This window comes from Lemur catta, chromosome 1, assembly GCF_020740605.2.
Source record: "Lemur catta isolate mLemCat1 chromosome 1, mLemCat1.pri, whole genome shotgun sequence".
NCBI lineage: Eukaryota > Metazoa > Chordata > Mammalia > Primates > Lemuridae > Lemur > Lemur catta.
The window spans coordinates 138,203,467-138,229,945 of record NC_059128.1 but is presented as its reverse complement, the minus strand read 5'-3'; the positions used below and the strand labels follow the sequence as shown (position 1 = coordinate 138,229,945).

Here is a 26,479-nt window from a genome sequence, read left to right as displayed (position 1 = left end):
GCGTTATCTGGTGACGTGTTACCTCCCTTGAGTTTATCAATTCTCAACGAATCTTTTAGCAACTGACCTGGCATTTCTGCAACTTCTTGCTGTGCCACAAATAAAACTTATTTATATCTAGACAGTGTAGTGGAAGTCATATATCTCTTGATCAATTTGTACCTCTTCATCAAGTATCTATATGTTTTTATCAAATTGTTCCCCAAGTATAATTCTATCCAAAGCCCTGGTGATAAACCAGTGGAATTTTCAGGCTTTTCTCACTGAGTATCTGTCACATCTGGTATCATAGATTACTTCTCAAAATTCTGACCTCCATTGGTAATACACTCTCAACGCTCTTCTTTGCCTATCTTGGCTAAGTCCTATTCGTCCTTGAAAACTAAGCTGAGATGTCATCCAGAAGCCTTCCCTTGCTAATACATGTTTGCCACCACCATTCTATGGGATATCAAACAACTTGGCTGGTCTGTCTACCTCAGCATTCAAAACACTGTGCTGTAAGTATGTACTTGTCCGTTTTCCTACTAGACATGAGCTTTTTGAGGGCTGAGGTTTTGTATTTTATCTCTGTTCACTTGGCATTTAGAAATACTTGGAACACAGATGTTCTCTGACTTGATTAATGAATTTTACAAAGATAAAGCTGAGGGGGCTGGGAGCAATGGCTCACACCTGTAATCCCAGCACTTTGGGAGGCCAAGGAGGGAGGGCAGCTTGAGGCCAGGAGTTTGAGACCGGCCCAAGCAACACAGCAAGACCCCATCTCTACAAAAAATTTAAAAAATTAGCCAGGCATGGTAGCAGGTACCTATAGTCCAGCTACCCCGGAGGCTGAGGCAGGAAGATTGCTTCAGCCCAGGAGTTGGAGGCTGCAGTGAGCTGTGATTGTGCCACTGCACTCTAGCCTGAGCGACAGAGCAAGACCCTGTCTCTCAAAAAAAAAAAAAAAGAGAGAGAGGAAAAAAAAATAAAGATAAGAAAACAGGCTCAAGTAATTGCTTAAGGTTACACAGCTATACTTAACCCCAGGTCTTCTGATTCTAAACTCTTCTAAATACCACTTTATAACCCATTTGCAGTCATCTTGGTTTATAATTCAAAAACTATTTCTTAGGTTTTCAATAACCTAGGAATGTAGAAAGGGACTAGGAAAGAGTAATTTTCAATATATGTTTAAGGACAAGTGATACTCAAGAAACAGAACTCTGATCACTCTGAGTGATCAGTCTAGGAACTGAGAAAATGTTTTAAAGAACATTTCTCAAAAGCAGCATAATTATAAAACACAAAGTGCTGTATTTAAACTTCATTATTAGCTACTTTAGTGGTAACCGGAAAGGCAGATGGAGGAAAAAAGGTTAAAAACTATAATCAGACTACAAAATATCTCTTTCTAAATTAGCATAATCATATTAGGTCAATGTCATTAAAGTAAATATAATTAAATGCATTTTACCTGTACAGAGATAATGTAACCATGTAAGTTTCCTTCCACTGAAATGCTGGCTGTAAAATAATTCAAACTGTAAAAAAACAAAAACATCAAATTATTTTCAGCTACTATAACTTACCTAGTTATCACCACACTACAGAAGTAGAAAATGTGCATGTTAGAAAAGACGTTTTAGCCCATCCAGTAAATGTTCCCATTGTACAGAGGAGAAAACACATCTGTACACTCCTGACCAAGAGCACACGAATACCACCCAGCTCTGCTAACAGGCAACCTGGTCCAGAGTTCTCTCTACTAAACCCAAGCTCTGCAAATTGGACTTTTTGTGTCAATTCAGAAATGACCTCATTAGTAATTCATTATCATTTGTGAATGATATTAATTTGGACTTTGTGAATTCTACTTACTGATCAAACAAACCATCACATCCATTTTGATATGAAAATATAATATAAATCATACCTTCCTGTCTAATCTCCTAATTGCCAACATACACCCTTGGTAAAGTGACAGACTGATCAACACTTGAATAGTTACCATAAAGTGGCATGTATGATTAACTTCCACTTACAGTCAAACTCTAATACAAAGATTCAGGGTATGTCTCTTTGGATATTCTTTTGTAGATAATATTGTGAATAATTAAATTTAATATTCTATTAATGTAGCAGTGAAATTTTTAAAACTCCTTCTCTGGACTGAATGTGTAATTAGAGGACATCAATCCAAAGATACAGAGTTCATATTTTTTAAAGAGCTAGTACATAATATAGTGTGGGAAAATGATAATGAGATGTGAAAAAGATAAAAGCTCAACTTCTTTACAAAGGTAAAAATAAACTACATGATGTCACAGTTCAGAATTGTGGACATACTTGTAGCATGATGTGCTATTTATATCATACCTATAGCTTTTATTTGTATATCGAACTTAGCCTTTTGTACTTTCAAAGAGAAATTTATATATTGCAATCAACAATGCCTGACTTATCTGCTGTACTATGCCCATTCCTTACAACCAATGTTTACAGCTCCAGCCAAGAGAATCAATGAATTCTTTCAGCAGTTTATTCTAAGTTTGCGTAGTCCTGCGAAGCTGAAATTTGTTGAGCATGTTTTCCCTCCAATCATGCAGCATCCTCCTCTATCAGCATAGCCACCAACCCTTCTGCATGATGAACAGGAAATGACTGGCACCTGGAATATTTAAGACTGTCCGCCTGGGTCTAATCCACACAAATAGCAAATCAAAATATGTCACGAAGAGATTCCAGAAGTATGCTCTAATTAGTAACCTTGCAGGGTGTCAATACAATTCAATTATTACTATACAACTCATAATTTATCTATAAAACACAATGAATTTGTGGGCAAAAGCAAATTGAAACACTCTGAAAATGAGAAACTCAAGCTTAAAAATGCTCTTTATAAATAATGTAAGTGCAAAATTAGCTTTAAGATGTAGCTTCCAACCTCTAACATGTTTTTCCTCTTCGGTAGTACTATTCAGTAAAGTGTTATTGGTGATATCAATATGTCAAAAGAAGAAATTGTTTCATCCTTAAATTTAAAATGTGATTAAAAAGACTCTAATATTATAGCTAGTCAAGAACAAAATCCAATGCCAAATAGATTATAAATTCATCTGATATTACAAAGAGTAGAGTTGTAAAATCTTCTTTGATTATATCATTAAAATAATTGTATTATTATTAGTAAGAAATATATATTGACTAAAGTTACTAATTTAAAGTAATAGGATAAAGGATAGCATTTTTGAAATACCATTTTGAGGGCATCAATTAGATCTCAGAAAGCCTTAAAAATTAACATTTTACATTCAATGAGTTTATTTACCTCTGAGAGAGAGCTGCATTACACTAATTGAGATATTTCTTTAATATTACTCATGTTTTTAGACTAGGTACAATGCAAATATAACAAGATTTATTGGTTTAAAGTACAAAATAAATTACTTTTAATTTGCAGCTTTATTTCCACAGTTTTATTTTACCTATGTAAAATAGAAGTAATTTTTGATAAATAGCTGTATTTCCATCTTAATCATGTAAAAAATACAAATCATCACTAAGGCAAGATGAATTAATTTAATGTGAGAAAGGTACACTATTAAGTACAGAAGTGGATTTCAATCCTATGTAATTGAAAACTTGGATTTACTAGGGGGAAGAAAAAAAATAAAGGACAAACTCCCTCTACTGGTAACTTGAGAAAATCCAAATGGAGAAAACAATATTCTTGAAATCATAATTTTATAGTCAGAAAGAAACCAACTTCCTATTTGTAAATGAAGAAACTGAAACCTTATGAAGGTCATACATGGGCCAGGCGCGGTAGCTCACGCCTGTAATCCTAGCACTCTGGGAGGCCAAGGTGGGTGGATCGTTCGAGGTCAGGAGTTCGAGACCAGCCTGAGCAAGAGCGAGACCCCGTCTCTACTAAAAATAGAAAGAAATTATCTGGCCAACTAAAAATACATATACAAAAAATTAGTCGGGCATGGTGGCACATGCCTGTAGTCCCAGCTACTCGGGAGGCTGAGGCAGGAGGATTGCTTAAGCCCAGGAGTTTGAGGTTGCTGTGAGCTAGGCTGATGCCACGGCACTCACTCTGGCCCGGGCAACAAAGTGAGACTCCGTCTCAAAAAAAAAAAAGAAGGTCATACATGAATAAATAAAGTTTAAGGAGTTAAAAATTGTTAGTGGAAAATGATTATTTCAAGGATAGAGAAAAGAAAAACAAAGTTAAAAGCAAACTTTATTTCTGCCAGTTCCACTTTCTCCCTTAATTTCAATTGGAGAAGCAGGATTTTAAGAAGTTAGTTTTAAGTTTTAGTTTTAAGACTGATGAAAGAGGGGGTCAATTTTCTTTCTCTTGTCTGGACCCAAATACATCAAAATGCTTTACCTCCTCCTCATCCCCCATCCCTGTCCCCTAAGTTGCATCTGTTCGTTCTGCAAAATGCATAAGACGCTGAGCTCATACTCTGCCCAGCCCATGAATGTTTGCATGAATGCTCTTCTTCATGTAGTTTTTAAGATAGTTTGTGCTATAATCTCTTTTCAAAGATGATGTAAAAAGTCCTAAAATTAGACTCTTATTCTGAATGTCCACCGTATGCCTACTTTTCCAAAAGTATGCTTTACTTCCAACTCTTACCACCACACTACAGCCACTGTCATTATTACTTTTTCTATCAGCTACCATTTATTTAGTACTTACTTTATACTAGGCTATGCACTTCATTCCACTCTCCTATCAACCCTTCTGAGGCAGTAAAATTACCAGTTAACAGAAGTTATCTACCCACAGTCAGAGAAAAGTAAATGGCATAATAGACATTTGTAACCAAAAATTATGATTCCAGAGGCTGAACTGTTGTTGTTTATAATCATTATTTTTAAAGAAACAAAAATAACATGTATAACTCAAACCTACTAAAATTTGCAAACTGACCTCTAGAGGGAGTCACATTAATAAACCAAAATGACATCCTATATCCTGCTAATTAACAAAACAGATCCAAAGTGAGCAAGATATGACAATCACTTCTCTGAAAGACATGTTTTTGACTTCCTTGAAACTACATAAGTAACACACCCACTGTCTAAAAAGGGTAACAAACTAATATATATGCTTTTTAAGAAAAGAATCCTTTGTGTTAAACCTGCAATATCTGGGGCATGCCTGTAATTACATTAAAAAATGACCCAAACTACCCATTGCTAAAATCTCTAGGAAACAGTACAATGAAATAATGTTTTCATTTTAAACATCATGAATCTAGGCATAACTCACTGGTTGACAATCTTAAGTCACTACCCCAATAGGAACTATTAAAGGATAATTTAAGTTTTCTCTAGAAAAAACTGCCACCTAAACTTCCATCCCATCAAGCAATAAGAAGCCTTTTCTGGTATTAGAAAATGAAAAGGGGTGAGTTTCACGGAAGATGAAAACACAGCCACTCAGAAAGGTGTACACAAATATTCATGGCAGCATTATTCATATACCAAAAAAGTAGCAACAACCCAAACGTCCATGAAATGATGAATGGATTTAAAGGAACAAAAAAACTCGTTCCATCCACACAGTGGGAGTATTATTTGGCAGTAAATAGGAATGACCTACTGATTCATGCCACAACATGGATGAACCTTGACAACACTATGGTAAGTGAGTGCAGTCAGTCAAGAAAGACTACAGGTGACATGACTCCATTTACATGAGACGTGCAGAGGAGGCCAATCCATAGAGACAGAAAGCAGACTGCCAAGGGAGAGGGAAAGAGGAAAGAAGTTGAAGGAAAATGGGGAGTGACTGCTAACAGGTAGAGAGTTTCTTTTGGGGCAATAAAAATGTTCTAAACTTAATTGTGGTGATAGTTGTTAAAATAATAAAAACCAATGAAATTGTAAATTTTAAATGGGTGAATCTGTACGGTATATAAATTATATCTCAATAAAGTTGTTTTAAAAAAGACACATCTCACCACAGTCCCTTTACCAGCTTTTGGTAAGCACTCTAGGGTTTCTACTCAGTCACACTTGAAAGCAATTTTCACTTGAATTTTCCAGCTTCGATCCATTTTTTTCTAGAATATTTCACAGTCCACATATATTTACCAAAACTATAACACAGAAGCAAAAATATTTTAAGGGATAATTGAGGTATAAAAGTGGCTCAAAATTCAAATATTTTGAAAAACTGGAAAATGATTTTTTTAAGTGTTGGGTTCTAAGCTTTCTTCTAACATCAAAATTTTTGTAATTTAAAACTGATTAAGAGAAGATAATACATTTACTATATGACATCCTTAGCATTTTTAGTTTTAATACTAGTAACTACAATAATTTATATTCTTCCTAGAGGGCAGACTAACTATAATTTGTGAATACATTTTTATCATATGAGCCCTTAAGACTTTGGAAAAATATTTAAAGTGACAGAATATGAAGATGGTTATTAAAATTCCTTAAGTCTTCTAATATATTTCCTGCAAACCTACCATCTGTACACTTTTTTCTAATTCCTGGGGAATCGCAAATGTAGATGAAGGAGCCTGAGTAAGAGGCCATGCACCAGCCTAGAAGGAAAAAAATAAAATAAAAAAAGTTAAAGAGGTCAACATTTAACTTGAAAGTAAATATTTATATGATTGAAGCAAATAAAACATCTTTTTTTTCTTCCTGAAAATGCTGATAAAACCCATACGCTTTACTGTTGCATATTCCCAATCAATATGACATGGACTTTTGGAAGCCACAGTCCACTGACTGAAACAAAAGTGACCAGGCGGGCATCCACGTATGACTCCTCTGTATCAAAGTACTAATCAGTAAATGCCCACAGTAAAACACATATGCATACCTGTAGAACATAGATTTGAAAACTAATTCCCAAATCTATTACTGTGTCTTGGTTTTTGATAAAATTGTTGAACTTATTGTTGAGATCGGCGCTGACGCTCATATCTGTATACATCCGATGTAGCTTGCTGGTAAACTCATAACCACAGGCTTGCTACAAAAAAAAGTTTTAAAAATGTATGATTTGAAAAGAAAAATAGTAAGCCATATTGATTAACAAGAATATGCTGCTATTGCTAGGTCTTTGGTCAAAGGTCCTTGTGTGAATGTTTACATCCAAGGCCTATATTATTCATAGCTCAAAGCAGCTATTCAAAACCTTTTAAAAATTCCTTTCTTTTTAAAGGCAGGTTAAATAAGTGAATGAAAACATGTATTTATGAAACAATAAATATGCTTTTAAAATAAAGCCTTTCCTATATGTCCATATACCTTATGTCAATACTACAAAATGCTTCATTACCATATATAAAGATATATGAAGGTTTTTTTTGTTTGTTTGCTTTTTTAAGAAATAAGCTATGTTGCCTAGGATGGAGTGCAGTGACTATTCAAAGTCATGATCGCAGTCTCAACCTCCTGGGCTCAAGCAATCCTCCTGCCTCAACTTCCTGAGTAGCTGGGACTATAGATGAGCACCACCACGCCCAGCTTTTATAAGGCCTATAGACAGTAACAACTATACGTGAAAGATTACTGGGAATACTCCAGCCAGTAGTCAACTGAAAAGGTGGTGCTTAGGCTTATTTTTAATACCATTTACTGAGTGATGAAGAAATCTATTTCTTTGAAAGTATTCAAAACACTGTCATTACTGGGTCAGAAAATCTGGATCTCTAAACTGGGGATATAAAAGGCTTTGTGTTCTGTTAACATTATTTCTAAAAAGTAAAAGCTCAGTTATTTTTTGGTAGGTTTAAAAAGGAGCACGCCTTACATTCAATGTCTACTATACAGCAACATTTTCAACTGTTGAATTAACTCTGGATAAATATGAATCAGCGAACGAGTATCAGTGCATAGGCTGAAATGATGTGAAAAAACAAAATTCAACTGTACTTCAAAACTTGTACTTAAAGGAATATTTTAGGTGTATTCATTTATAAGTAATACCAGTCTGTTTAAAGTCAATACTATCTTGTGAATCTCCCCATATCGATATACAGAGAGATTTTTCCTTTTAATACAGCATTTACATATCTCACTGTATGAATATTCTATTACACATTTAATCAGACCCTGCTGATGAATTATTTCCTGTTATTATACACAATGTTCAATGAACATCTTTATGTGATGGTGGACTAATTTCTAGGACATTACTGGATCCAAGACTTACATTACCTTTAATTTATTGATCATGGCTTCTTCAGAATCCATAGACATGGATAACCCATGAATTAAACGTTTTGCCAGCATTCTTGCGTAGAACTACATTAAAAAAATATTTTAAAAGATTACTTCCTAAGGATTTAAAGTTCAAAAATAAATCAAAGTTGACTAAAACACAAAACTCTTCTATTCACAGCTTACCTTTTGAAAAACGTCCTTATCATCAATATATTTGAAAACAGTAATGAAGCTCGTGAGTTTGTCTTCCACTTCATTCTCAGTCATCCCTTTTGCTGATTTCTTTAGTAAGCTGTCACAGTACTTAGCAAGCTCAAATAGAAATTGATAATAAACCTTAAAAAGGGCACTTCTGTACATCTCACACCTCCAAGGAGGCAAATGGCAATACAAAATAAGATCAATACTATCCTAAAGCTTACTTTTTTAATTTTATTTTTTTTTAAGAAACAGGGTCTTGCTGTATTGCCCAGGCTGCAGTGTGGTGGCTTTTCAAAGGCAGCATCATAGTGCACTGTGGCCTCAAACTCCTGGCCTCAGGAGATGCCCCTACCTCAGCCTCTTGAATAGCTGGGACTACATGCACACATCACAATCATGAACGTAAACTAAACAACACATATATAAACTAAATATATAATAACTATATAATAATATATAGTAACTAAATAACATATAACATATATAATAACTAAATAACACATATATAAATAAAACATATGTCATAAGGTAATTTTAAAAAAATCAAACTAGAAACAAGTCAAAAATCTAATCTACACCCACTGACCAATAAAGCATGGATACAAGTAATATAAATTTCTAAAACAACACCTAGGTGAGTTTTGAGTAGTTCTCGAATTTTTGACATTAAATAAGTATTTTCCTTAATCTTACAAAAGCCTTTTAAATTTCCTTCAAAGGTTACCAAAACTTTATCATTAGATTTCCTTTAAATTTCAGATATACCAAAATCTCCATGAAATGTAATGGAAACTATTTCAAAGCAGACATACTTCAAAACTTAAACTTTGTAAAATGAAATATTATTTTCTCCTTCAGTTATTATTATTATTATTTTTTTTGAGACAGAGTCTCACTCTGTTGCCTGGGCTAGAGTGCCGTGGCATCAGCCTAGATCACAGCAACCTCAAACTCTTGGGCTTAAGCAATCCTACTGCCTCAGCCTCCTGAGTAGCTGGGATTATAGGCATGCGCCACCATGCCCGGCTAATTTTTTCTATATATTTTTAGTTGTCCAGCTAATTTCTTTCTGTTTTTTAGTAGAGACAGGGTCTCACTCTTGCTCAGGCTGGTCTCGAACTGAGCTCAAACGATCCACCTGTCTCAGGGCCTCCCAGAGTGCTAGGATTACAGGCGTGAGCCACCGTGCCTGGCCTCCTTCAGTTATTCTTAAGAAAAGCCATGTGGTCTACTGCACTGCTTATATAAATGCCAAATTATATATGATATAGACAATAATTTTTTTCTGCTTTTCTGAAAAAATGTTAAAAAAAAATAATTTTGACATTCTCCTCAGTTTTCATTTTCTAAGCAACCATCAAACTTACCAGTTCAGGTGCTCTGCAAAGAGACTTGGGTTCTCTGTAATTTACAACTGATGTAAGGGCCTAAATAGAACACAGGCCTGTGATTAGCTACCAGCAATCGGGCAAAAGCAAAGCTGGTTTATTATTAGCTACAATCTATACATCCAAAATGACAACCCCACCTAAAACACAGCATTTGGTGGTAGTTTGTTTATACTGCTTTCAAATCTAACATAGGGTAGGCTCCTCTAGGTTTATTTCCAATTATACAACAATTATATATCCTGTTCCTATTGCAAGATATTCTTTTTAACTCATTACTGAAATTTGAACACAGATAAAATAACTCAATGTTTTTTAAAACAACCTTGTAAGCAAATTTCTTTTAAAGAATACAAAAATTTAAAAGTTTGTAAAAGATATTTTTTACTTTCAAATATTATAGCCTAAGTATTATATTCAAAGGAAAAATCAGTACTAAAAATATTAAAATTATGCACATATATTCAAAAGATACTAGTTTATTAACAATTTCCCTTATATAGCACGATCCAATTTAAAAGTTGTATTAATTGGGCACACTTATAACCTTGACTCAAGCAGTACAAAAGCAATCCATGTAACCAAAACATTTGTGCCCTTGTAATATTCTGAAATAAAAAACGAAAAAAAAGTTGTGTTATTTCTATTTTGACTTTCAAAATTAAATTAGTTACTTAATTTAATACAAGGTTGTATTAGGGGAAAAAAAATAGTTACTTAAGCTTAACCTCTATGTCTAGGTCAGAAATCTCATACTTAGAAGCCTAACCCTGAAACAGCCTAAAGAATGATAATTTTATATATGTTTTTAAAAGTTACCTTATCCAGTGCACTCATAAAGTGCTGATCACCATTCAAAACAGTGTTGATAAGTTGAACAAATTTACCATGTACTTCCAAAACTGACTCCACAAATAGTGTTGGCATCTAAACAAATGAAATACAAATATAAAACTCTATTTGAAGAAGTTTAGGGATAAAATTAGGCTTATTAAAAGACTTGTTTAAATAGTAAAGTTTTCCCCAAGCAATTAGGTTTTATACATAAACACTCCTCAGAAAATGTTTTTAGCTAAGATAGTCTTAAAAATCTAAAACTTAGATGTTGAAATTAGTTTGTCATTCAACACCAGGACGGTCTAGTACCTCTGCCAGAAGAACCCACCAAAAGCACACTTCTCTACTGTGTTGTTAAACACACTCCTCTTTTGTGCTGGAATACCTTATCTTTAGGATAACAATCTCAGAACTACCAGGCCTATCACTTTCATAGAGGTTTATATATAAACAAAGAACGCCTGCAAAGTTACTAAAGGCTGACAGAGAGAGGAGAATAGAACTCCCAGGAACTTAGTGGGCAATACAATCCCCCACATCTGAGAGGGAAGAAATACCTAGTAGTGCAAAAGTGAGTTTTTCCTCTCAATGGAGATAACTATGAAGAAGTTAGCAACTAAGACTTAACTTAGCTGAATTTATTTGCGTCTACTGCAAATGCATTCTCTTGTATTTCCATGTCCCAGCCTTGACACCAAACTCTGTGCTTCTATGCCCATTCAACACCCTGAATCTATAAATCTAGTAATATAAATTAGTAAGCCTAATAAATAATACAAAATAATAAATCTAAACATTAATAATATAAACTAAGAGTTCTACAAAAATGGAAAACTTATGCATTATTGTGGCAGGACATAAAAACTAAGAATTATTATTTGCCAAAGACAATCCACAACTGAAGTAATCGCCATGTAATAAATGCTCCTGAACAAGGATACCTATATACACATCACTATGCTGTAGATGAAGAGCAAACAGTTCTTAAGGAGCTTGTAACATTTCATATTATGTCTCTCTTATTCATCAACCATCACTAGTAATAACAAGGAATGGGTCCAACAAGATTTGATGACAGGAACACATTTTTATAGGAAAAGCAACTTCTTGTGAACAGTCACTTGCTTGGCAAAGTACTATCCAGAAAGATGGGTAGTGAGACACGAGGGGCACAGGGTACTTGGGGCAGCAAGCACATACTTATGGAAGTTTATTTCAATCTAAATTTGCTTCCTGGACAACCAAAATCAGAGAACATGTAACGAAAGCAAATTGTACCCATACCACTACAACTGACCACATATCAATGCCAGTTACACAGAAACACAATTATTTAGAAACAATAAACATATTTTTCTGTGAGAAATTAACAATTGCAACGGTTTTCTAATAATGTGGCAATTCCAAAATGAACCCGACAGATTCTAGGTTTAGAACATTTGAATAAAGACATTTCTTTGGGCATGATGAGACTTTCTTTCATCTTTGAAAAGATGGTAAAGTCAAAAGAAAAACTCCGTGATGAATCTGATTCAGAGACAAACCTCCCCAGTTCCTCACACGACTCACGTTTTCCTGAGTAAGGTTACTGGTTGCTCTAAGGCCCTCGTCGTGGACGTGGTTCTGCAGCTCCTGGATCATGTGAGGTAAACCAGTGGACACAGCGCGGAGTAAGACGTACATATTTGCCATGTCTGGGGGGAAAAGAAACAGGCTGATTGAATTCCCGATACTGCTAACTGACTGGGTAGTATATGGTTCAAAATGCAGAAGACAAAAGAGTACGCAGAGAAAAGCTGCCCCACAACCACCTCCCAGCCACCCCGTCCCCTCCCACAGGAAAGCAATGTCGTGGTTATTTAATATCTTTCTGAAGATGATTTGTGTACATTCAAGCAAATACACATATTCTTCCCCCTGCCCCTTTTTATATACATAGTGCAGCACATCTGATGTATTCTTTGCACCTGCAGAATATATTTTAACATAAAAGTCTTTTTATATTAGTATGTAAAGCATTTCTGTCCACTTTTAAGTAATTGTAATATATCCTATCAACATCTCTGCCTTTATTCCTACTGTTGATGAGGAAATTCTTACTGTATTCCGGAAATTACCCCTTGTGATATATAAAAATATATAAACACATTTTCCGAGTTTTTCCTTTGACTTTAGAACACACTTTGAAAATATACTTTTCCAAAATTGCCTTTCAAAATACATTAATTTTTTTAAAAAAGGTATATCTAATATTTTCAAGACAAATACTAACATACGCTTCAAATATAAGGTGGCCAGAAGATGATGTAAAAAGTGCAGTTACAATTTAATTTCGATTCACATCTATGTTTGGTGCCACTCACCATTTTTTTTCTCTTGTCGAATGATATTATGACATTCTGCATGTAAGAACTGTAAGTGGTCGGCGACCATTCGTTGTTGACATTCATGTATCACTTTAGTATATGAACTCGGATGTAAATATTTTCGACATCGCATTTCTTCATCTTTTAATCTACCTAGAACCTGTAAAAATATATTATTACAGTCATGAACTAAGTTTTGCTATGAGGAAAAATCTGAACTATCAGTGAGTGACTTAGGTAGCTGAATTTTAATGGCTAAAGTAAACATGGGATAGGTAATAAATAATGTTGACATAAACAATTTCAATTGATACCCACATTCCATAAATCATTTCAAATTTTTGTTTACATTACTAGCTATCACCTACATTCCACCAGTCTTATGAACAAGAACTAAAGTTAAATGGTCTGCATTTATTTTCATTTATTGACCCCATTCACCCTATCATATGTACAACCTAACATGCAATAGGAAAAGCAGATAAAGATTATTAAAAACCAGAACAGGTGGTCTCTATAAGAATATTTAAGTACCAAACTAAAAAGTAATTTATATCAACTGGATCAAGTAGATTAATTATTTCACCTTGGTTTCTCTCGTAAAATGGAACCATAAACAGCATGTGTATCATAGTTAACTGTCACATGAAAGGTTTTGTTAAAATTTTTGAAAGTAAAAATATATTTAGTCATAGTCAAATATGTCAGTCAAAATGTTTACTAAATCTTATACCATATAAAAAGGACAAAGCTACAAACAATACACTGGCCAAATTAATAAGAACTAGCTAATAAGAACAACAGCTACAGAATTTGACAAATTTCTATCTCATAACAAAACTATAACATTGTTGCAATGAAAATCATGCTAGCACGGCACATACACACATAAATGCATAGGCTTAGAAAACACTGTGCAAGGTGAAGGTGTGTAATTGGAGTTTCTGACCATAACTGGTCCCAGGGAACTATGTGCATTTGAGTCTGTGGAGAGCACTGCTGAGTCTTCCTGGGCATAGGAAGGTAATGCTGGAGGAAAATCATTTCTGGATACCTTATCAGAAATCTCTGGATGAAAATAAGCTTCAAGACTGAGGAGAGTCCCACAGTCCTGTCTTTCCTGCTATGCTACCCTGTGAAGTCAGGAATTCAGGGCAAAGTCACAGAAACCAAGGGTGGGCAAGAAGAGGTTTAGGTTAAAAAGGTGTTCACCTTGGACTAAGAAGGTCACTGTCATCAATAACAAATCCTTTTAAGGGCTGTTTTTATAATAAATAAAAAGGATTAAACCTATTAGTCATTTACATAATAACATACTATAACTGTCTTATCTGCTTGCTAAATTAACTAAATGCAACAGGAATTGGAGTGTGGGTCTAAGGGAGGTGAAGGACAATGAAAAAAAGAAAAAAGAAAACAATGATAACTTGGGAGAGGGAGGTGCATATCAAGAGAAAAGTAAACAAGGTCAGACTGCCTCAATACAGAGCTTCAAATCGCTGGAAAGCCACTGGGAGCTGGGGGGAGAGGCCAAAGCTAGAGGAATGACACAGAAAGGAAAGCAGGAATGCCACACTAATTACTGTCCAAGGATTTTAATACTCGAAGCTAATACGATTCACCATTATTTCCCAACATAAACCCCTCTAATAAACACTATTTTCCAAACATAATTTATTCCAGTGACCCCTTTTTAAAATCTTGAGATGCAATTTACATACAATTCACCCAAAGTGTACAATTCAATAGTTTTGTATATTATATTATTAACATGTTTATATTATATATTTATATATTATAATTTATAATATAATTTATATTATATATATTTATATATTATAAAATATTTTATATCATATCATAAATTTGTCACTTTAATCATTTTTAAGTGTGCAATTCAGTGGTATTAATTATATTCACAATGTTGTGTAACCATTTCCACTGTGTATTTTCAAAACTTTTTCATCATCCCAAACAGTAACTCTTTAACCATTAAGCTGTAACTCCCCACACCCTCCTCCCCTGATAACCTCTAATTCTACCTTCTGTCTCTATGAATTTGTCTATTCTAGACATTTCACATGAGTGGAATCATACAATATTTGTCCTTTTGTGTCTAGCTTATTTCACTTAGCATGAGTTTTGAGGGCTCGTCCATATTGTAGCACGTATCAGAACCTCACTCCTTTCTATAGCTGATGTTCCGTTGCATGTATATACCACATGTTGCTTATCCTTTCTTTCTTTCTTTTTTTTTTTATTTCAGCTTATTATGGGGGCACAAAAGTTCAGGTTATATATATTCATGTCCTGCCCATCCCCCTGAGTCAGAGCTTCAAGCATGTCCATTCCCCAGACAGTGCGCATTGCACTCATCATGTATTTATACCCCCACCCCCTCCCCCCACCCCCAACCTTTCAACAAATAGATGTTGTATATTAACTATAACTCAGAGGTGATGATCAAATAAACAGAACATTTTTCTACCAAAAAAATATATTAACTAAGAAAACTGTGTTAAATAAAACCACGCTAGATATACAATAGATAAATGTATTTAATAGAGTATGTTTTATTTCTTACCTTTTCCATATACTGTGAGCAATTTGATTCTTGTAATAAATTTGAAGCTTCTTGTTTATAATACTCTCCTGTTTCAGTCAGAAAAGGGGACTCAAAGATTTCCTGATAAAACTGAATAAATCAATTAAAATTATATTAGAAAAAAATTAGAACAGTAATTTAAGAAATAAAAGGTCTGATTATTTATGTTTTTAAAGGAGGCTTTTTACCTTTAAGGGAAATTTTTTCTTATACTGTTCAACATGAACAAAGGAGTTAATAACCCCATGGATTACTTTCTGGTTTGGATCTTCTCCACCTCGATCACTAAAACAAGGGACAACACAAAATACTCTTGAGAATACAAATATCTATGGAAATATACCAAAGTATGCCTAAATATGGCTGCCTATTCCATCAATCTAATCAAATTATAAAGCACTTAAAGGTGTATTCATGAAGCTTAAAAACAATTCTTTCATACCACAGCTGCATTAATATTTATGATAGTTAATGTACACATTAGATGTCATTTCAGTAAATAAAAGCTATCATGATAAAGTTGCATTCCATTAGAGCATAAAGATGTCACTGTATTGACAAATTTAGTGAGATTATGTTTTAATATCTCTACATTCCTTTACAGTTATAAAGGGATCTAAGATCATCTCAATTATTGATGTGACATTTCATAAATTCTGACTTAGTACGAAGGCCCTACTGCAACTCAAGATTCAAACACATTAAGAAATATAGGTGAATATTAGCTTTTCTAATTACAGAAATAGAAAAATGAAATAGAAAAAAATAGTTTGCCTAACACCACAGTGAAACAGTCTGGCCCTAAATTGGGAGTTTCTGACTCCAGTACTAACGGTCAAATGAAACCATTATGCAGTCAAAGGTTTATCTTTTTATTGGCAATCTTCCACTCTACTTTAAAATAATTTTTTCTTTGAATTAGTAGTTATTTTACAAAGACAGCAATAGAAAATACATTATCATCATTCCCAAGTAAAAGCTTCTTGCGCGTTACAGAGGATATAAGGATTTTCTAGCATTTAAGAAAAGCATGGAGGCAATTACCTTTATATATTAGTGCCCCTCCCTGCCTCTGCTGCCCTCTAATCCTCTTTGATTCTTCATTTAATTATCTGGATATTCTGGGGAAAGTGTTTTGTATATGAATTAATATGGCTACAGTAACTTGGTCAGTCATAGAGTCTTAGATACAAAATCTACATCTTGATATTACTAATAATTACTAATTAGTTCATATAAGGTCACACCTAAATGAGCTCATTTCCTCAGCTCATCATCCATTAGCTCCTTCTTAAGCCCACATTCAATCTGGCGAAATAATGACCTAACTTACGTTATCTATTTGGAACACATCACTTTTTTTCCTTTGAACATTGCCTAGGACCAAGTGAAATCAGTCAAAAATAAGAAATATCATGTTGGGCATGGTGGCTCACGCCTGTAATCCTAGCACTTTGGGAGGCCAAGGCAGGAGGATCGCCTGAGTTTAGGAGTTTGAGACCAGCCTGAGCAAGAGTGAGACCCCATCTCTACTAAAAATAGAAAAAATTAGCTAGGTGTGGTGGCTTGAGCCTATAGTCCCAGCTACTCGGAGGCTGAGGCAGGAGGATCGGTTGAGCCCAGGAGTTTGAGGTTGCTGTGAGCTAGGCTGATGCCACAGCACTTTAGCCCGGGCGACAGAGCAAGACTCTGTCTCAAAAATAAATAAATAAATAAATAAATAAACAAAAATATTTGAATATTTGAAAAATACCCGAATTGTCTAAAATTCTTCTCATGACCATATCCTATCCACCCCTGTTTAGCACCAGGAAAACTTGTACTCCTGCTACTATTTGTAGCACTCTCTCCATTTGTTTCTGATCCCAAAAGGCCCAGGTAAACAGGAAAAAATATTGACATTCCTAGTGCTTAACAACTAAATTGTCTTCCTTATAAATTCTGGTAAGAATTCTGAACCCAGAGCCCCTCCAGCATAATTACACAACCTATAAGATCAACACATATTTTTATAACTGTACAAAAAGTCCTACACAAAATCAGTATAAATATGATACATTTCTATTAGGCTGGCAGATAATGAAAGTAAATTGTAAAATGATGCTGTTGGTAATTTACAAAAGCATTGACTGAACTGGTCATCTGAATAAACTCTGGTCTCATCTGAGAACAGTGGTCCCAAGAGATGAGCCCTGCGAAAAGAATATGAAGAATTTTTAGAAATATGGCTTAATATTTGATCTTAACAGGACTGTTTAGAAAATGCCCACACCATCATAATGAAATTACCAAGATAATGAAACCACTTATTAATATTTGGGATGAAGTGGATTAATAGCAATAGTTTTGCACGGCAGTTAAGACCAGAATTTTGGGGTCAGACTGCCTAGAGGTTTGAGTTCTGGATATGCTAATCTGTCACCTTGCACACCTGTGTCACCTCTCAGCACTGAGACTTCCTTTTCTGTAAAGTGAGGATAATAAAAGTACCTACCTCCCTGGGGGGTGGCAAAGACTAAGCATAATCCAAGAAAGCACATAGCACAGTACCTGGTACATGAGTAAACAATAAACATTAGCTAGTATTTTAAACACTGATAGGAGCAAAATGGAAGTGTTTTCCATTTATTAGAGAAGAGAAAAAAGCTAAGAGATCAAAAAAGCAGATTGTGATTTTTAAATGAACGCTTTTAAAGCTAACTGAACATTTAACTCAGAAAACAGACCAGGTTTGTGAAGGTCATTAACAGTTAGGCTGGGGAGAGACTGTGGCAGTCACCACGCAGCTCACTCGTGAGCCTTGCTCCGTGTCTGACAAACCCTGCAAGGCTGATTGAGAAATTCAGTAAATTGAAGAAGCTCAAGAGAAAAATCCCTGCCTTCAAAAGACCTGACCCAATAAGAAAAACAAGCACGGAAATCATCAGGCGAGTGCTGCCAATACATACTATACATTCCACAAGCACTGTCTTCTTACTTTATCTGCTTTAGTTGTTTTATTACTTTGCAAGGTACAAAGAGATGGGACCAAGTTTAAATGACCGTGCTGGTCCTTTTCACATCAAAGAATCAAGAACAACCGACAAGGAAGGTCATGCCTGTCTCTCCCATCTGCCTGTCTGGCTTGCAGGGAAGGAAAAGAATTTGCATGTTGGTGGATACAGAAGTTGGATGGGCGGACAGTGAAATTTAGAAGCTGATTCAAGGTGTCTTTGCAGACTGCAAAATGCAGGTGAGTCAGCGCCTTTGGTTGTTGTTGCTCAAATGATTTTAATTATTGTATCGCACAATTTTAAAATATGCTAATAAAATTTTAAAACCTGAGGGGGGAAAAAGTGAAGCTGGGGAACACTGCATTCTCATGTACCTTGATGTTTACAATGAGAACAGGGTTCCAGCAAACTCAAATGCAGCCTCCTGCTCCTTCTCTAAATCTCAGAAATGGCAGGAAAGACACTTTTAATACTCTATTGGCATCAGGAGCCCTTGGACTTGCAGAAATTGAAAAAAGGTGGAAGATTAGAGAGAGGAGAAAAATAAAACTACAGACGAACATGCACAAGACAAAGAACTACTACAAGGAGAGAGTGGGAAGAGCAGGAAGAAAGGCAAGAAGTGGCAGATGCTGAAAGCCGGAGGGAGGACAAAGGGTGAAAAAGGCAGCTCGGTTGTCAGGAGAACAGGCTGGTCTCTGAGCCAGGCAGCAGGCAGCAGCATGGCGTGTGCCCACACTGCAGCGGGAGGGCGGTGCCTGAGAGCAGGTGGTGGCCCAGGACCGGGAAGCCTCTGCACCCAGAAGACAGCTGCAGCACCCACCCAAGAACACCCACTAGGCTCGGCCCTTCCCACCTCAGAAAGGCAGTGGGAAATCAAGGAATGTTACTCATGCTCAGATTGGTGAAATGCGATCATATCAAGTATTGGTGAATGACAGAGAAGCAGGTATTCTATTCTGCTTTTGGTGGGAGAACAGGTACTTTAGAGGGCAAGTTGGCAAAATTCTAAATATGCTTGACTCCGAACAACACTTGCTATGTGCACAACAGAAACAACAGAAGTTGTATTAGTGGAAAAACTGGAAACAACCTAATAATCACCACTAGGAGAAGAGTTTAATAAAATGAGGTAGAACCATGCCAAATATTCTGTAGCAGTTTTAAAAGAATGTGGTAGAGCTCTATGTACTAACACAGAAAAATTATCAAGCTGTACCACTGAATTTAAAAAAAGAAGCTAATAAGTATAATATATATCATTTATGACTTTCAAAAATTAGGAAAAAAAGGAAAAATATACACTTAAAAAAGAAAATAAATCAATTTTCTATTTCTGTCTGTGGATATAAAAATTCCTAGGAAAAGAAAGTCAACAAAATGGTAACAGGGATTACCTCTGTGGAGAGGAAGAAGATTGAGGAAAGGATCTGGAATATTCAAAGTTTTTCAAGATTGCATTTATGTATCATTTGTATATTTAGAACTACTAAGTTTTTCATTGAGTAGCTGGAAGCAAGTCTTGGGAAGAAAATGTACAAGATAACTCCGGAACATAGTGACACAGCAGGCAGCAAAAAAGCTATCAAAGATGACCAGGGTCATGTGAGAAAGACTCTGGCACCAACTCACCAAAAGAGAGACAACTTAAACTGTAATAAAGTAAGACTTACAATGAATAGAAACTAATCAAGTGAGTCTATCACGGTAAATTAAGAAAAGTTATTAATAATTAGTCACATAAGAATGACAGCAAACCAATTCTTTACCTTAAAAACCAGGTTAAAAAAGAAAAGAAACAGTAATTTTACTTTTCCTATATGAATTTACCATTGGGTAACCAAATAATAAATGAGAAGAGGCATATCTTTCTACAATAATTCCAAGTAATAAATCAAAACAGGATGATAGAATTAGAGTGACACAGTTTTACAAACCCTAATAAACTAACTGATGTCAGTAGTGAGCATCAGCTGCTAACACCAAAAAAAGGGTGAAAATTATGGAAGAACACAGTATCACCCACGGTCCTGCCAGAGGAATCGAACCTCTGAGTCTGAGTAAACCACTACACTGCCAATTTGCTGGAAACGCAGAAGACAAAGGAACATACAAACATGCTTCATGCATGCAATCAGCAATGTCCAGACAACTGGAAAGTCTAAAGGTCAAAGAGCCAGGATGCACAAATTTTTCATTAAATTAGAAAAGATCATTTTGTTTTCGTAGTTTTTATTCTACTTTTGAAATAAAACACTGTGGCCCCAAGGAAAAAACTTTTTTTCCTACTGTGGCCATCAATGTATTACAGAAGAACACCTACACAAGCTGGTTTGCTTTAGGAAGGTATTATGGGAAGTATTCACTTGAACAGAACTAATTTTTTCTGAACACTTACTAAGCTCCAGGCACTGAGGTAAATACTTTATATAAAGCAACTCACTTGGATCTTCATATTAATAACAGAAATAGTTCAACTTAAACACTCATTTAGTGACTGCATTTTGTAATCAGAGGGACAAAATCCTTTTGGCATCAAATAAAAAATAGTTGGCAGCCAGATCACAGAAGTGTGTAAAGATATTTCCTGAGGAACAAATTACTCCACTCTGATATTTTTAAAACTTATAATTTTCAATTTTAACTTTATTTTACTTTTAATTACTTTAAGAAATAAACTTCACTACCTTGAGTAGGAAAATATGGGCAGGACTATTCAACTACCATTTCTTATTATTATTCTTAAATGTTTTTAAAAATTATTACTGGAGATCTAACACACAGCTCTATAACATGCAAACTAAATTATTAATTTCTTTATTTCCTTTAACTGAGATTACTACCTAGAAAATAATTTGTCAATATCAGGAATTCTATTTACTGTAAAAGAAAGGTATGGGTTCATATCAGAAACCCTGCCTCAACCTCCATTTTTGTTTACCTCTACTGTATAACAGTCCCTCAATTCTATGAGTGAAAACATCAAATTACAGTAAGAAATAATTTGGTTTAAGATTTTTAAGGAAGTGAGTGGATGATAAGAGGTTGCTTGGTGGGTAAAACGCGCATTTCTCCAGTGAGGGATACACAGTGAAGGCCATGACTTCACCACAATGCACCATCAACATAGCAAAATTGCACTTGTACCCCATGAATATATACAAATAAAAAGAAAAAAAAATTTTTAAGCCTCCCCCTCCCTAAGGATTCTGTATCCCATTTCAGGCCAATCAAAAAACAGTCCCAGATGAAGGAAGGAAAAGAAATATAAGAACACAATAATGAAAGAGAAAGCAAAGATATAACAGAGCAGATCAACTAAGACTTAATGAGAGTTCTTTGGGGAAAAAACAACAAAACCAAACAACAAAATACACAAACATCTACCAAAAGTGATCAAAAAAAAGAAAGATGTGAATAAGCAATATTATGAATGAAAGGAAGACATTATTCCAGGTGGAGATCAAAAAGAAAACAATGTATTAACCAAATGATCAAAGTTGTCACCAATAAAAAGTTGTTGGTATCACCTACACCTTGATCTGATGTGATGAGAAGAGCACATTACCTCCTGATATTTTTCCCAAAAACCTATACCCTCAGTCTAATAATGAAAAATATCAGAGAAACCAAAACTGAGAGTCAATGTACAAATACCTGACTACTACTCTTTAAAAGTGTTAGGGTCATATGAGACAAGGAAAGACTCCACAGAACAGAGACCAAAGAGACATGACAGCTAACTGCAATGAGGTGACCTGAACTGAATCTCAGGACAGAATGAGAACACTGGTGGAAAAACGAGGGAAATGCAAATAAACTCTGTAGTTTAGTTAACAATATTCTACCAATGTTCATAAACATACCATGGATTGTAACACTGGGAAACTGGGTGCAGGGTATACATGAATTCTTTATACTGGCTTTGTAACTCTTCCGTAAATCTAAAATGACTTCAAATAAAAAGTTTTTTCAAGAGAATACTGACAAACACCTACTTCCCAACAATTTTGCAAAAATTAATTTGAGCTGATTCAAGAAATGCAAGTTTGACTAGTCTTAAGACTTGAAATAACTGAGGCACATTAAAAATCTTCTTATAAAAACAAATGTTCTTACAAAGAAACCCCAGGCACAGATGATTTTGCAGGAGTTTTATTAAATATTTAAGATGCTGATAATCTCAATTTTATACAAACTCTTCTACTCAAAAGAAAAAGAGGCAACATCTACTAATTCATACCACAAGGATAAGCTGGATACCAAATCCAAACAAAGTTCAAGAAAGAGTAATTACAGACTCATACCAGTCACGGACGTAGATGCAAAATTCTAAATAAAGCATTAGCAAATGCAACAATGTATAAAAACTGTAACGGAAAATGACCAACCTATGTTTTATCCTAGTTATAAAGGATAGTTGAATACCACAAAATCCATAAATATAATTCACCCCATTAACAGAGTAATGGAAAAAGAAGATAACCACCATATGATTGCTCAATAGAAACAGAAAAGACATTTTTACAAAATTCAACACCAATTCAAGTTAATTTTAATATTCTGATAAAGAATACTAAAACACTAGAGGAAGCATCATCTTAAATGAGGCAATGTTATACATGTAACCTACACACAGAAGGAAAGAAAACTTCATTATTTTCAGATTATGGTAGCTTACATAGAAAAATCAAAAAATATGCACAGACATATTATTATAATATTTACATGAAAGAATAAAGTGCCAAAGAACAGCAAGAACACTTCTAACTTTGGAGAGCGTTTAAGTCCTGACTGTCTTCCCCTGCAGTTATTACTCCAGACCATATAAAAACTTTTACCAATTCACAAAACAGTAATTATGAAGACAGTTCAGATTACAATTTGCCAAATGATTCCCTGATTGACTGGGGACAGAGAAGCTCACTAAGTAAATCAAAAAGCAGCAATTCTGACCTTGGAAATCCATAAAGCTTCTCAAAATGATGCAAAAATTTTTTGTGCATATGCAAACCAAGGGTTTTCTGTTTGTTTTTGAGACAGGGTTTCACTCTGTTGCCTCAGCTAGAGTGCAAAGGCGACATCATAGCTCACTGCAACCTCAAACTTCCCGGCTCAAGTGACCCTCCCATCTCCGCCTTCTGAGCAGATAAGACTACAGGTGTGTACAACCATGCCTGGCTCATTTTTTCTATTATTTTGTAAACAAAGGTCTCACTGTGTTGCTGAAGCTGGTCTGAAATTCCTGGCTTCAAGCGATCCTCGCCCCCTCAGCCTCCCAAAGTGCTAGAATTACAAGCATGAGCCACCGCACCTGGCCTCAACCTAACTATTTTTATATTGGAAGTTCTGCAAGTCATCATCATGATGCTAAAGGAACACCAAGATCCTCCCAAAAGGGATGAATGCCACTGTACTTAAATAAACAAATATAAAGGTACAACCCAGCTGTCTTCAGTAGGTACTCATCAGGAGAAGAAAGGAAGTCTGAGGTAAAACAAGACAACATGAGCATTCACATTTTATGCATTATTTAAACTGAAAAAAAAATTTTAATTTTGAAATAATTGTAGACTCACAGGAAGCTGCAAAAATAATATAGAGGAGTCTTGTGTTACCTGGCTTTCACCAGTGGTAACACCTGACATAACCATGGTACAATATCAAAATCATGAAATTGACATTGGTACAATCTATAGACTTTAATAAGATTTTTCCAGTTTTTACATTTGTATATGTTTGTGCCTATATAGTTCTGTCTATAGTTCTATGTAATTCTATGTCTTGATTCATGTCACCACCATTGTATTAAAGATACAGAACTGTTCTGTCACCATAAAGGAATTTCCTCATATTGCCAGTTTACAGTCTCACACCAACCACTAATTTGTTCTTGTTTAAACTTTTAAGAAAATATTTTTAATATAGTCTTCATATTTGTATAATAAAGAAATCCACAGGTAAAAAGGAAACACTCCAATGAAAGCTTTACAAAATAAGTGGAGGGATGATTATTTAGTACAGACCAGTACTTCATTAATGCCAGTCTGAACTGATACATACATAACATCTGGGGAGCTTTGTAAAAATGTAAGTTTCTACTCTCCCTAGAGTATGATTCAGTGGATACAGGTAGAGAGCCAGATATCTGTGCTTTCAAAAAGCTCCCCAATGTATGCATGTAGGTACATGTACAATACTACATGTAATATGTGTGTAGATATATACATGTTTCCATATAAATGTATGTACACACAAATATTTGTATATACATACAATCTTAACTTCATAGAGAATTTTTGTTAGAAAATAAATCCTTAATAGTTGTTTCCTTTAAATAGCAGAACTGAGGTACTGGGAGGGAAAAAAACGTTATTTACTTTCCTCTTTAAACTTCTGCACATTTTAAAATTTTTATAATCAGCATATACTACTTATATTTTTATAGAAAGATAACTCTTTTAAATGTTCCCAGTGTAATCTTAATTTTCATTGGCCAGATCTGAGAAACCACTAGCACAGAGTAATGCTTTTTAGAGACTTATAGAAAATATCTAGGAGCTCAGGGATGAATATGGGAAAAGGAAATCGTAAATAAATTGATAGGAAATCAATTTGCACAGGTTCTGCTAGATCTGAAAAGATTCTATTTAGTACATACAGTGGAGCTCTTTCCACAACGAAGTTGTAGGTATGCACATTAAAATATGTCTCTTTTAGTAGAAATGGCAATGAGATGCAACTTGAGCAAACTATTTCTAAGAATATATGATACGGGAACCAAAATGACCTAAATTCTAATTCTGGTTCTGCCATTTACTAGTTATGTAAGATAGGTAAGTTGTTTACCCTCTTAAGCCTCATTTTCCTCACATGTAAAATAAGCTTATGATAATATTCATCATCATATCCTGTTATAAAGATCAGATGATATTAGAAAGTATCTACCATAGCTGCTCATCCATCGCAATGGAAATTACGATATTGACCATATTAGCTCAAATGACAATGGGTAAAGAGACATTAAAGCAATGCAGCAGAAAGACCCTAACTGGAAGTCTAAAGGCATGATGTCTATTTCCTTCGATATATCAAGTTCAATAATTCATTCTGCTTTGTGGAAGCTCAATTTACTTACTTATAAATAAAACCTGCTGCCTCCCTAAGACCAAATTAAAAATATGTGAGAAAACACTAGAATATTCAAAGCATTATAAAACTAAACTGTACTCATCAAGTGAAAGGTATTGGAGCCAGGAATGGAAGAAATATTCTGTGGATTAAAACGACAGGCATAATGGATTTAGAGGTAGATAAACCCAGATTTGAATCCCTAGAATTAAGAAGATGGGACCTGGAGTCAAATTATCGCAGTTAGAGCACCACCATTGACTTTTCCATGTGTAAAATGGTGATGGCAATTGCACCAACCTTCTCGGGTTGTGAGGATTAAATGGGATAATGCATGCAAAAAATTTAGCACACAGCTTGGCACGTAGTTCCCATGTTTAACTTTTTCTATTATTAATATGCCCTAGTTTCCCTGGCTGTAAAATGTAAAACTCTACCTAACAGAGCTGACACAAAAATAAATGAGATATGAGTACAGCATGTCAAATGCCTTAACAGAAGTTGATTATAACAATAAAAATAAGACAAGTTGATCAGGTAATTTGTCTTTTCTAGAATATTCTATAATTGTATTATTATTTTTTTTTACAGTTTCATTTGTCATCAAAATCATTTTAGCAAGGTAACAATCACACTTCAAGAAAATTTACTAGGATGGGGCAAAATTATATTAAGAGAGATATTCCATAGAAGTACATTTAGAAAGAATAACAATATTTTCCCTACACTTTATTATAAAATAGCTGAATTTCAAGTCAAAAA

At 34.7% G+C, this 26,479-nt stretch overlaps 1 protein-coding gene across 2 annotated transcripts in view; it reads right to left on the bottom strand.

Moving 5' to 3' along the window:
* CUL2 (cullin 2) overlaps positions 1-26,479 on the bottom strand; it is a 70,475-nt gene that overhangs the window by 9,973 nt on the left and 34,023 nt on the right. For both annotated transcript variants that reach the window (XM_045535664.1, XM_045535660.1), the window contains exons 7-17: positions 15,782-15,878; positions 15,573-15,683; positions 12,986-13,148; positions 12,192-12,316; positions 10,605-10,712; positions 9,765-9,824; positions 8,380-8,508; positions 8,191-8,277; positions 6,848-7,000; positions 6,486-6,563; positions 1,460-1,526 (exon numbers count right to left, since the gene is read on the bottom strand). In XM_045535664.1, coding sequence (XP_045391620.1) covers positions 1,460-1,526; positions 6,486-6,563; positions 6,848-7,000; positions 8,191-8,277; positions 8,380-8,508; positions 9,765-9,824; positions 10,605-10,712; positions 12,192-12,316; positions 12,986-13,148; positions 15,573-15,683; positions 15,782-15,878 — 1,178 coding nt within the window. The remainder of the gene's footprint in view (positions 1-1,459; positions 1,527-6,485; positions 6,564-6,847; positions 7,001-8,190; positions 8,278-8,379; positions 8,509-9,764; positions 9,825-10,604; positions 10,713-12,191; positions 12,317-12,985; positions 13,149-15,572; positions 15,684-15,781; positions 15,879-26,479) is intronic.